Source organism: Pantherophis guttatus, chromosome 8 (assembly GCF_059756535.1).
Source record: "Pantherophis guttatus breed Tessera chromosome 8, ASM5975653v1, whole genome shotgun sequence".
NCBI classification, from domain to species: domain Eukaryota; kingdom Metazoa; phylum Chordata; class Lepidosauria; order Squamata; family Colubridae; genus Pantherophis; species Pantherophis guttatus.
Window position 1 is genome coordinate 39527636 of NC_142070.1, and position 12348 is coordinate 39539983.

The 12348-nt window shown below is 40.1% G+C and overlaps 1 protein-coding gene across 9 annotated transcripts in view; it reads left to right on the top strand.

The window, feature by feature from the left end:
* Nucleotides 1–12348, top strand: part of PDE5A (phosphodiesterase 5A) — a 104551-nt gene that overhangs the window by 74456 nt on the left and 17747 nt on the right. For 6 of the 9 annotated variants that reach the window (XM_034442872.3, XM_034442869.3, XM_034442875.3 and 3 more), the window contains exons 9-11: nt 1449–1533; nt 5517–5692; nt 8280–8339. In XM_034442872.3, coding sequence (XP_034298763.1) covers nt 1449–1533; nt 5517–5692; nt 8280–8339 — 321 coding nt within the window. The remainder of the gene's footprint in view (nt 1–1448; nt 1534–5516; nt 5693–8279; nt 8340–12348) is intronic. The other 3 variants (XM_087874620.1, XM_034442870.3, XM_087874619.1) reach the window with 1 other exon arrangement.

Consider the following 12348-nt stretch of genomic DNA (forward strand, 5'->3'; position numbering starts at 1 on the left):
TGCAACTAACTAAAGGTTCCACTGTTTCTTCAGCTTTACAGAATGGCATTTGCAAATTGATTTGTCTTCTCAATTCTGGTTTTGTATACATTCGTTCTTAAGGATTGATTTTGTGCAACCAGAATTAGCTCCTCTGTCTCCTTTCCTGATCTTAGTAATTGCTAGGCCTTGTTGCCTTGTTGTTATCTACTTTGCTGGCTAAATTTGGTTTTGTTTTTTTGCATACTGGCCATGTAATACTTTGCCTTACCATCTTGGTAGGCTTGAGTCTACTACTTAAGCTGTATATCTAATTACTGGAATCGCCTAAGTATTAATTGCCTTGATGGTATTTCCTCCACTGAGTTTGGACTTTAAGATCTCCTTCACTGTCATGATGTATTCACTTCTAATCTTCTTGACTTCAGTGTGCGTGATGTTGTTTGAAGGATATCTATGAATCTGCAGTGAACCTCTTCATACAGACTCTTATGTTATTTCCATAGGGCATTTTGATTCTTTCGGTGTTCATTATTTTCTCCTATTAACAGGAAGGGTGGCACATTTCTTCTGTCCCAACTCCATTGCAATATCTTGGCTATATTGTATGCATGAACAGTATTGAGCAATAATTCTACTTCAGATTATCTTTTTCCACATATATATATATATATATATATATGGATATTCCCAGTCATCCTTTTTCCATATAGCTTCAGACAGTGGTGAAATCCAAATTTGTTTACTACCGGTTCTGTGGGTATGGCTTGGTGGGTGTGGCAGGGGAAGGATACTGCAAAATCTCCATTCCCACCCCACCCCAGGGGAAGGTTACTGCAAAATCCCCATTCCCTCCCCACTCCTGGGGGAAGGATATTGCAAAATCTCCATTCCTACCCCATTCTGGGGCCAGCCAAAGGTGGTATTTGTCAGTTCTCCGAACTACTCAAAATTTCCGCTATCGGTTCTCCAAACTACTCAAAATTTCTGTTACCGATTCTCCCGAACCTGTTAGAACCTGCTGGATTTCACCCCGGCTTCAGATCATGTAAAAGAGATAGGATTGCTTGACAGCTGTTTTTGATGTTTGATAGCCATGGTCTAACTTGTTCAGTATTGTTGACAGAGGAATCATGCAATGACACATAGTAGTGGTAATAGTGAGTCTCCTTGAAAGATTCATCTCTTGATATTTACCTCTCCCAGTGTATTACCATTGACCAGTACTGTGATGTTGATCCTTGCTCAAAGCTTCCAATGTTTCTACTGAATGCTATTATTTTCAGGCACTTATCCAATCATGTGCCTTCTTGTAATCAACCTAAACTAAATTTTAATTGGGCTTTAGTTTTCATGTCCAAGGGAGTCCTAGAACTCAAAGTCTCCTGATTTCTAGGTCAGTTCTATAAGCTACACTATGCTCTCTTATGTAGTTATCAAAGTAATATGTTTTGTTTTTTCCTTAACAGAATGAATGTTCTGACTGTACAAATCAGCACATTGAAAGCTTGCTCTGCACACCTATAAAAAATGGAAAGAAGAATAAAGTGATAGGTATAACATTTTGAAGTTTTCAATTTTGCTTCAGTTTATGCACTTAGGTGGGATTTTATTCCCACTGGAAATTGAAAGAAAAGCAATGTGTGAAGTTTCTAAGATCATTCTTCACTAACAACCTATCCTTGTACATAGCCACATGCAATGAAAACAAATGAATTTAGCGTTAAGGTGTCATAAGGATAAATTTGGTACACTGACCTAAAATAGGTATTTTTGGAAAATAAGTGGATAAATATAAATATACCCTTCCAAATGAGATGCTTTGGATTAGGGAATTTGGGGCTACAGAAGAATGTCCTGGTTTGTGTAGAATTAGGAAACAAACAATAATAGTTTTCCTATAGGAAAAAATACTTCATTTTCTGCAAAGTGGAGCACCTAAAGTTAGCTGATGATGTTGGCTCAGTACAATTCCACCTGAGCAGTGGTTTCTGAAATTTAGAATGGTGTGGGCTGTGGCTTGGAGCACTATCCTCTATGTCAGGGGTGTCAAACTCGATTTCATTGAGGGCCACATCAAGGTTATGTTTGACCTCAGGGAGACCGGGGGGGGCATGGCTGGGATGGGCGTGGCCAACTCAACGTCACTCGTGTCAGGGATGCCTGTGGTGGCCTGAGCATTCTGCCAGCAAAAATGGGCTCCCAAGCTCTGTTTTTGGCTGCAACAGTCTCCTGCAGCCCTCTGCCAGAGAAAACAGAGCTTAGGAGCCTGTTTTCACTGGCAGAGGCACTGTGGGCTGATCCTTCGCTGTTTCCAGGGTGGCCCTGCGGGCCAGATCTAAGCACTCCGTGGCCAGATCCAGCCCCCGGGCCTTGAGTTTAGCACCCCTGCTCTATGCCAACAATAAGTTTGGACTCACAGAATCCTGAGCAGATAGAAGATAGTCACTAACGCTAGGCTAGAACTTAAAAGGTCATGGACTACTACTATAGATAAGATCAATCTACTATTAATAAACTTTATTTTTTTGGCAAGAAAACAACATGTTTGGACTTTTGTTTCACTTGTCCCATATTATGTGCTGACATAAAGTGCAAAACGGTTCTTCTTTAAGAAATTTTCTTATGAAAATGAAAGGCATCTTTGGATCAAATATGCCACTTTTATTGTTGTAAGCATTGTCATTTTTTAAAAGAAAAATTTGGATTGTTCTGCTGTCTTACAGATATTAAGTTACAGACTTACCATGGCAAGCTTTACCCAGCTGTTTCTGAGAAACACTCAAGTTGTGCTAGATAGCTGATTTTTATTGCCCTAACCCTTCAGGTCTTCACTCAGGCAGTTAAGGCTTACTTAGATGGGTCAGAGTGAGCAAAGCTCCGCTTTGTAGAATACAACTCGTTTTACTTCTGAATGCCATTGAATTATTTTGTTTTGTATTTTTGTATAATGATTTTGTACATTCCCCAGAGTCACATTGTTTGAGTTAGACGGTCATATAAATATTCTAAATAAATAAGTAATAAGTTTTGAAAATGTAATAATTAGCATGCATATAAGATTACCATGAATAAAAATAAAATTAGCATAAATGGTCACTTGGTGATCCTATCTTATTCTCAGATAAGAGCCTGATAGTACAGTGGACTAAAGCACTGTTATTAACATCTGCTGCTTGCAATTACTGCAAGTTCAAATCTCACCAGGCTCAAGGTTGACTCAGCCTTCCATCCTTTCAAAGGTAGGTAAAATGAGGACCCAGACTGTCCTCAATAAGCTGATTTTGTATAAATATACAAAAGTATGAAGGCTATTGCTTAACGCATTGTAAGCCGCCCTGAGTCTCCAGAGAAGGGTGGCATATAAATTTTTTTAAAAAGCAAAAAAAAAAAAAAAAAAGCAAAGCAAAGCTCAGTATCTTTGAGCTATACCAAATGCCAGTGAAGCAATTAAAGTGTTGGACTAGGATTGAGGCTACCCAGATTCAGTGTCATTTATCAAAAATCACTGGATGACTTTGGATCAGTTATTCTTCTACAGTCCGACTGGCATCATAGGTTTGTTGTGGGATAAAGGGGAGGAAGATCTCATATAAGCACCTTGGAGTTATTGAAGGAAAAGAATAGTATTAAATAAACAAGAAAGCACTTGATATTTTAATTTTTAATTATTAAAACTTCTAATTTCAACAGCAGTATTTTGCCATTTAGTTTGCTTCTGTGATACTTATAATTGACTTTTATGAGTGTGTACCTGTACTTTCATTAGTAGTGTCTTTTGGATCAATATGGACAATTTCAGCCACTTTCTTAACAAAATACTTTTAAACAGGACTTAAATTGAAAGGTGGTCAGTGATCTGTGGTGAGATCATGTACTCTTAGTTAAACTACAATTTTTAGTTAAACTACAGTTCTATAGATTCTATAGATCTGTTGTATGTCCACATAATAGTGTTTCCAAAATAGATTCCTAAGTGAAGAGAAGTGCTACGTTAAGCACTCACCGTGAATGATACCAAGAGACCTACTTGAATGTAGCAGATAATTGTAACCAATTGGTTAATTAGTTAATAAACTACTGATATTTTTTCTGTAGTTAAAATGCAGATTAATATGCAGATAATTTGAAATTTTCAAATAAGAATGCCAAAGTCCTGGGTGTGCTAACTTCATATTCATTACAGCATTTTGGCACTCTTATAAACATTTAATGAGTTTGTAAAGGACAAATTGTCTTTAGGGATTTCATCAAACTAAAGCTCTATTAATAGCAAAAGTCAAGAAGAAAATTAAGACTTGGGAGGGGTAGATATTATAATGTTCAGTTTGATGTTTTGTTTACAGCAAACCCCTATACCTATATAAGGAAAAGGAAGCACCATTGACTCAAATGAACCTAGCTAATTTTTTTTGAAGTATGTAAACCCATGAAGCATGTAAATACATGAAGATTCAAAACTAAACTTCTACTTTCACATAACCTGAATTAATTTTCTTTAAAATGTTGTGGCTGACTAGTACAATATGTAATTTTTGTTTGAATCCCTAGCCCATTTAAAAGTTTAAATGATAGATTTCTAATTATTCTTTCTGAAGAAAAAAATACAATTTTAATATAAATGTGTGACTATTACTGTTTTAACCATTCAGTTGTGTCTGGCTCTTGGTGACTTTATAGGCCAGTGATGGCTAACCATTTTGCCATCGAGTGCCAGGAGAGTGGGGGGTGGGGGAGGATCGCATGCGCATGTGCATGTATGCCCACACTGATAATTCTATGCGCCCTGCCCTGCGCATGTGCGCACAATCTTCCCTCCCCCCCGCTCCTGGCACGCTATGGCCTGGTAGGCCCGTTTTTTTTTCTTACTTGGCTCCAGATCCTCTCTATTTATCTGGAAAGGGTGAAAACAGTCTTTCTTACTCCCTCAGAGGCCCGCCAAAGGCCTGAAACAGCCCATTTCCCAACTCCCGGTGGGACAGGAAGTGATGGTTTTTGCTGTCCCTAGTCTCCAGAGCCTCTCTAAGAGTCTCTAGGAACCCCTCTAGGAGTCTCTGGAGGCTGGGGACAGCAAAAAACGTCACTTCCTGTCCCACCAGGAGTTGGGAAATGGGCCATTTCAGGCCTTTGGAGGGTCTCCGAGGGAGTGGGAAAGGCTGTTTTCACCTTCCGTAGATGCATAGAGAGGATCTGGAGCCAGGTAAGAAAGAAAAATGGGCTTTCCTCTCCTACCCAGGCCCTCTGGAGGCAGGAAACGGCCTGTTTCCCTACTTCTGGTGGGCCCAGAAGGCCCGAAAATCAGTTTGCTGGCGTGCGCTTGCGCCAAAGAGCTGAGCTGGCGTGCCCACTTATATGGCTATGCGTGCCACCTGTGGCACGCATGCCATAGGTTCGCCATCACGGTTATAGGCAATGCTCCTATACTCCATGCTACCCTGTCAAGCATAGCTTCTTTCGGTTAAATGTGTGATTAATGCTAACCAATTGCCTGCTTTTTCAAGGGTAACTTTTTGTTGTTGTTTTTTATTATGACTCAGGAGTTTGTCAACTTGCAAACAAGATGGAAGAAAACTCAGGCAAAATAAAAGCTTTCAATAGAAATGATGAACAATTTTTGGAAGCTTTTGTTATCTTCTGTGGCTTAGGGATCCAGAACACTCAGATGTATGAAGCTGTGGAAAGAGCCATGGCAAAGCAAATGGTGACATTAGAGGTAAGAATAAGTCAAGGCAGTCTTTATGTACTTTATTGGAATTCTTGCTGACTTTGAAGCAAACCCAATGTTACTCAGCTACCACCTGAGGCTATCTCTTGTTGACTGTATACTTCTGTATTTCCATGTGCTTGCACAGCACTGGTGGATTATCACTCTAACAGGATCCAACAGCGAACTACTTTCTTCCTTAAATAAATTGCATGTTGGCAAGTGTGACCAATGTAGGTGGTTTGTGTTCTTGCATTAAAAAAAGACATGATTGTGGCACTGGGACATCTTCTCTTTACTGTCTTTGGTTTCCTATGATGATTTTCCTATGATGATTTTGGTCCATCCCTTCAAACAAGTCATACCTGGGATAACAGCAAGGTTACTTTGGGGTCCTTCTACACTACATTATTTCATCAATCCATATTAAGGATGGGTGTCATCTTGCCTAGCCTTTTAATTTCCATTAATTATAATGTACATGCTATGAATAAGAAACCAAGAGATCCTGATGTGCTCTTCACATCCTCCAAAATAACCTGAGAAATCAGATAATCTAGACCAGACATGTCAAACAAGTGACCCACGGGCCAGATTTGGCCCACAATAGGCCCAGGGTTGTCCTGTGGGGAGATGGTGAGGGACTGGTCTATGCCATCTGTACTGACCCCAGCCACACCCACCCAGTCGACCACAACGAACAGGCCTCCCAAAGGCAAACAAAATCCTGATACGGCATGCAATGGGATCGAGTTTGACACCCTTGCTCTAGACATTGGCTATCCTTGCATAAACCTAGTAAACAAGGTACAGTATTTCTAAAATTCAGATGCTATAATTGGTTCTGAAGAGAAAACTTACGTGCAGAACTGGATTTAATGCTATAATTTAATGCTATAATTCAATGCAATCTGATAGCATTGAATTATAGCATTCTTTTGCAAAAGTGTGTGAAAATTACTTGACACAGTCTTGAGTGTATTGCACTCTACTAATTCAGGTACTTTAACATTTAAGGAAAAATATATCCTTATGAAAAAAAAATGTGCTATAGATTGAGGTTATAATTTCAGCTGCATGAAATGCCAGTTAAATACAAATCTAACTCAAAAAGTAAAATTCTTCTCTCCTTCACTCACGGCTCTAAATAATTCCCATTTTGTTCAGCAAATTCAAAATATTTTCTCTTACATAGGCAAAACTTCTGCCAAGATTTTCCTAAAACAGAATTTCTTTTATGCCCTGTCTTATGGACCCTTGGAGAAAGCTAATTTATTATGGCAATTTTGTTAGGATTATAATTATAGCTATGTTGTCAGCTATTTGTCATTCATATAGGTACATGGAAGATTTTCAGCTGTTTTTCATAAAAGAAAAAGAGTTCTTTGCAAATTCTTTGCTCATTTAAAGCAATGTTGTGCCTTTTTCCCCCTGTGGCTGACCTCAGGAGTCCTATATGCTAGCAGGGTCCAGTAATGTGATCATACTGTTCTCCATCTACAATTAATATCTGAAAGAAAAAAACCCAATCAGAACATTTATTTTAATTTAGTAAAGAAATATTTAAATATTTACTGCTTCACTGCTATGCATTTAAAATTAATTATACTGTTTCATTATCAGTCATCATAAAAGATATAAAACGATTACATTTCCAAATCCTTGCCACTAATGAATCGTCCAAAGTATTGCCATTACTTCAGAGTTAATGCTAGTAATTAACAAAAATGGTTTAAGGATTATCATTAAGAACCTAATGTTCCCTCCCAGCATGAATTATCCTTCTCTAATTTACCTAAACCATTACTTAAACTGATCTGAATCAAATAAATTCTACAAATTAGTAGTTTGCAAAATCACATTAAATGTTCCTTTCAAATAATTGTTAAGAAACATTCAATTAACATTAACTACAGAGCCAGAAGAGCCAGTTTAGTGAAGTGATTAAAGTCACTAGACTAGAAACAGGGAAAATTCATTTAAATCCTTCTTTAAGTTAAAAAAAAAAACATACACATCTTGTGTGGTTGGGGGCCAGTTACTCTTGAAAAAGTTGTGCTTTGGAAGTGAAAGTATCTATCAACCATAGTTTGTAAAGATCAGCAGTTTATCCTATCCTTTTAATTTGGTCAGGGATGGGCTGCTGGGGTTCGCAGGGGTTCGGGAGAACTTCTAGCTAAGATTCTGTGCAGTTTGGAGAACCCCCAAATCCCACTCCTGGCTGGCCATGCCCACCCTGCCCCACCCCTCCCAGGAATCCCCACACAGCGCATTTTGGATGCTGGTAAGTGCAGGGCACCCGTGGAGGCTCAGAGAAGGTGAAAAATGGGCTTACCAGAAGTTCAGGAAGAGCCTCCGGAGCCTGGAGAGGGCAAAAATGCCCCTCCCACCGTGGTGCAGGAGACCGGCTAGGCCACACCCACCATGGCCACGGACATCCAGCAACTGGACAGAGAACCCCTTGCTAAAAATTTTGAAGCCCACCCCTGACTTTGGTTTACACTGACTCATTACTGATAGAGTGCTTTAGATTTTTAGTATTACAGATGTAAGGGTTGCTGAAAGATTAGTGTCTTTTCTTTCCTTTTCCGATAAGGTGCTGTCCTACCATGCATCGGCTGCTGAAGAAGAAACAAGGGAGCTTCAGGTAACAGCGGTAATGTCATTTTCTTTTTTCTCCAGTATATCTAATCCATAAGTACTGAAGATGCAGTGGAGTGGAGTGCATGATGTTTTTAAAACTTATGTCAAAATATTCAGGCACTTATAAGTTATTCTTGCTTTTGTCTTGAAGATTCAAGATGAAGATATCTTAAATTAGTGGATTTGTTAAAATTATAGTAATTTGAGCTAGGTGTCAAGGTTCAAAAAATGCTTGTGCATGGTCCTTTGATTCTGGAAGCTATATTCAGTCATCAACCCATTGACAATTTAGTCTGTCTTTCTATGAATGTAGCTATTTCCTTTTAAAACTGCATGACAACAAATTCCCAGGTTAAACTATACCCTAGAAGAAAATTCATTTATTGCTCCTATATTTTTAAAAGTTTCAGTAGATGATCCTGAGCCCATTTTTCCTTGTAACAAACTGCTTCAGTTCTATTCTAATGTGAAAATCGCTGCCAAATTTTACAATTTTAAAAAGAAAACAAGAGGGAAATTGGGAGCATACTTCAGATCTGATTAGCGCCAGGTGAAGCAATATTTATCTGCTTATCCTTTTCTAGGTATAACAGCAGTTAAATTTCAAAAGAATCAGGATTAGTGCTCAGATCCAGGTCTCCCCCCAGTTAACTCCAACTCAGGAATTAAAAAGCAGACTTTTTAAAAATGATTTAGTAGTCTTCTATAGATGCACGGAGGGGCAGAAAATCTTCCTTTCCTTCCTTTTCTTCCTTCCTCCCTCCCTCTCTCCCTCCCTCCTTCTCAGGTTTCTTGATCTAGGAACCTATTTTGAGGGTTGGAAAATAAACATTTTCTAGCAAAAACATATTTCCAGAGGGACACTCTAAATTTATAACCAGGACAGATGCAGGTGCAGCTTTGTTCACTAGGAAGCCATTGCATGAAAAGAGCCTACCTTAAATTCCCATTAAAATGTATTTAACATTAACTTAAACTCGAAATTTCCCATTTTCACTGGATAACAACAATATGTGGGAGTCAGGGCTGTATTTTAAAACATAGTAACATACAATATATCTTCAATTAGGTAAAATTATTAAAACAGTATTTTGAGTATACTTCTTGTGCAGGGGTGGGCTTCAGATCCCCGTTGCTGGGTGGGTGTGGCTTAGTCAGCCGCCTTCACCACGACGGGGGAGGCATTTTTCACCCGCCCCAGGCTCCGGAGGCTTTCCTTGAGCCTCCGGGATGGCAAAAACAGCTTCCCTTGGGGTCCAGAGGCCAGAAACAGGCCTGTTTCCGTTCTTCCAGAACCTCAGGTAGGCCTGTTTTTTGCTCTCCCCCACCCTCCTCGCGGTCCCTGCACTTATCTGAAATGATGAATGGGATGCATGGAGATTCCTGGGAGGGGTGGAGTGTGGTGAGCGTGGGCGTGGCCAGCCAGGCATTTGGGGGTTCACCAAACCCCGGCGATCCTTGGCTAGAGGATTGCCTGAACCTTGTCAAACCCCCCTGTTCTTGTATGAACTTGGTATATCTGTTATATTTTTAGTTTATTTTAAAAGTTCTACAATATGCTGAAGAGGCCCATTCAGCCCACTGCTGACCATAGGTCTTGCCAATTTTTTTGAGTCTCAGGATTTGTCCAACCAGGTCATGCACTATCCTCAGACTGCAATGGATTATTTTTGGGGTGGGGGGAATGGAGTGTTAGGTATATTCGCTGCTCTACCTGAAGAAGAAATAGGAAGCAAATATTCTTATATTTTTTTCTTATATATTTAATTTGTTTTACTTAATATTTCATACTTCTTTTTTGTACTTTGAATAATATTGTTTAACCCCAAAAAGAATAGAGTGATAGGTATGAATGACATGCATAAACATATAATACATAAAGCTGTAATGCACTTATAAATATATGCCCCACTTGCAAAAGAGGCTCTGAGTAGCTTGCCTGTAGTTAAAAGCATAACAAATAAAAGAACTAAAGGCAAATTATACAAACAGTAGACCAAGGAACCACCACAGCATATTCCCATTACATCATATCATTTCTGGATAGGTTCATTCAACATTGTAGCCCAATGCCCAGAGGAAAAAACTAGACTTTCAGATCCTTAAAAAGCAGATAGGATTGGAGACAGCCAGTCTGACAAATGCCATGTTTTCCCAAAAATAAGACCCTGTCTTATATTTCTTTTCCACCAAAAAAGGCACCTGGTCTTATTTTCGGGGGGGAGGGGTTGTCGTCCATTGACTCACCTCACTTGTGCATGTTGTCCCCAGCCTCCTTTTCCCTGTCGGAGGTCTTAGGGAACTTCTTTGGCTTCAGATAGTTGCAGCCAGGCCTCGCACACCTCGGCCCATTTCTTCTGCAGCCAGCAAGGCTTTTCTGAAGGCCTCCGTAGCCTATAACAGGGTTCCGGAATGGTCCAGAGCTCTGTTATCAGCTAGAGAGGCAGGAAAGGCCTCTACAGCCTATAACAGAGCTCCAGATCGACCGGAGCTCTGTATCTGCTACAGAGGCCTTCAGGAAAGCCTTGCCAGCTGCAGAAGAAATGGGCCGAGGTGTGCGAGGCCTGACTATAACTATCCGAAGGTAAGTAGTAAGAGCAGCTCCACCACCCCATCCCCACCCTAGCTTAATTTTTACACATGCAACCTGGAGTGGGTGGGGTCTTAATTAGGGCTTATTATGGGGGGGTAGGGCTTATATTGGGTGCAGGTGTAAAAATCAAGCTAGGACTTACTTTCTAAGTAGGTTGTATTTTGGGGAAAAGACAGTAATCTAGCATTGTGCTAGGACTTTATAGGAAATAATTAACACTTCAAATTGTACACAGAAGCCAAAGGAGAGCCACTGCTGATTGCAAAGTAGTGGTGTTACATGGACAAACTAGAATGTACCCATTAATATCCATGTATTTTGGACCAGCATCTTCAAGGTCAGCTCTTTAAACTCATTAAACTTTTTTGGTGCTTTGAAGTTCTGAAGACCCTTAGAGCAAGGGTATCAAACTCAAGGCCCGCAGGCCGGATTCAGCCCATGGGGTGCTTGGATCTGGCCCAGAGGGCTGCCCTGGAAACAGCAAAGGACTGGCCCGTGGTGCCTCTGTCAGTGAAAATGGAGTTTGGGAGTGCCGCATGTGGCTCCCCTGAGCTCCATTTTCACTGGCAGAGGGCTGCAGGAAGCAATCGCAGCTGAAAATGAGGCCCGGGGGGGGGGCGCATGCAGCTCCCCCTGGCTCCATTATTGGTGGCAGAGAGCTGGCAAAACAAACTAAAAGCAAAACAAAACAAAAGAATAAATCTTTCCCCTTTTGCACTTGACCATCCAACAAGGAACAGAAAAGGAGAAAGGAAAAGAGGAAAGACAAAGAAAAATAAGGAAAGATGGGAAGAGAGCAAGGAAGGAAAAATATGGAAAGAGGGAAGGAAGAAGAAAGGAGAATGAATAGGGAAAGAGGAGGGAGGGAGGGAGGAAGAAAGGAAGGAAGGAGATTATAATGAGAGGGAGGGAGGGTCTGAAGGAAGTCCTGCCTTAGCACTTGGCCACCACAGCCTCCCCCCCCCCGACACGAATGACATCGAGCTGGCACACCCACTCTGGCCACATCCACTCTGGCCCCCTGAGGTCAAACACAACCCTGATGCGACCCTCAGTGAAATCGAGTTTAACAACCCTGAGCGTCATGGAAAAGCAATAGGAAAAAAGTTAGGTAGTTATCAAGATCATGAGTGTGTTTGTTCATTTGGCTAATAGTGAAGAATTCTGGCATTGAATTTTCTCATGTTAATGCTTAGTTAAATTTGGGAACAAATATTTACTTTTCAGGTACATTAAACTTTGCCTGAGATCTCTGACTTTTAACCAGCATGTTTTAAATATATAATTTTGAGTTCAGATTCAATAAGAAACATTAGTCATCTAGTTTATAAAAGAACTTTTTTGTATAAGTATTTTTAACCAAGGGCTTTCAGATATGTTAACCAGATAATGTGTCCTCTTTTGAAACATGCACTTTTCTACACTACAA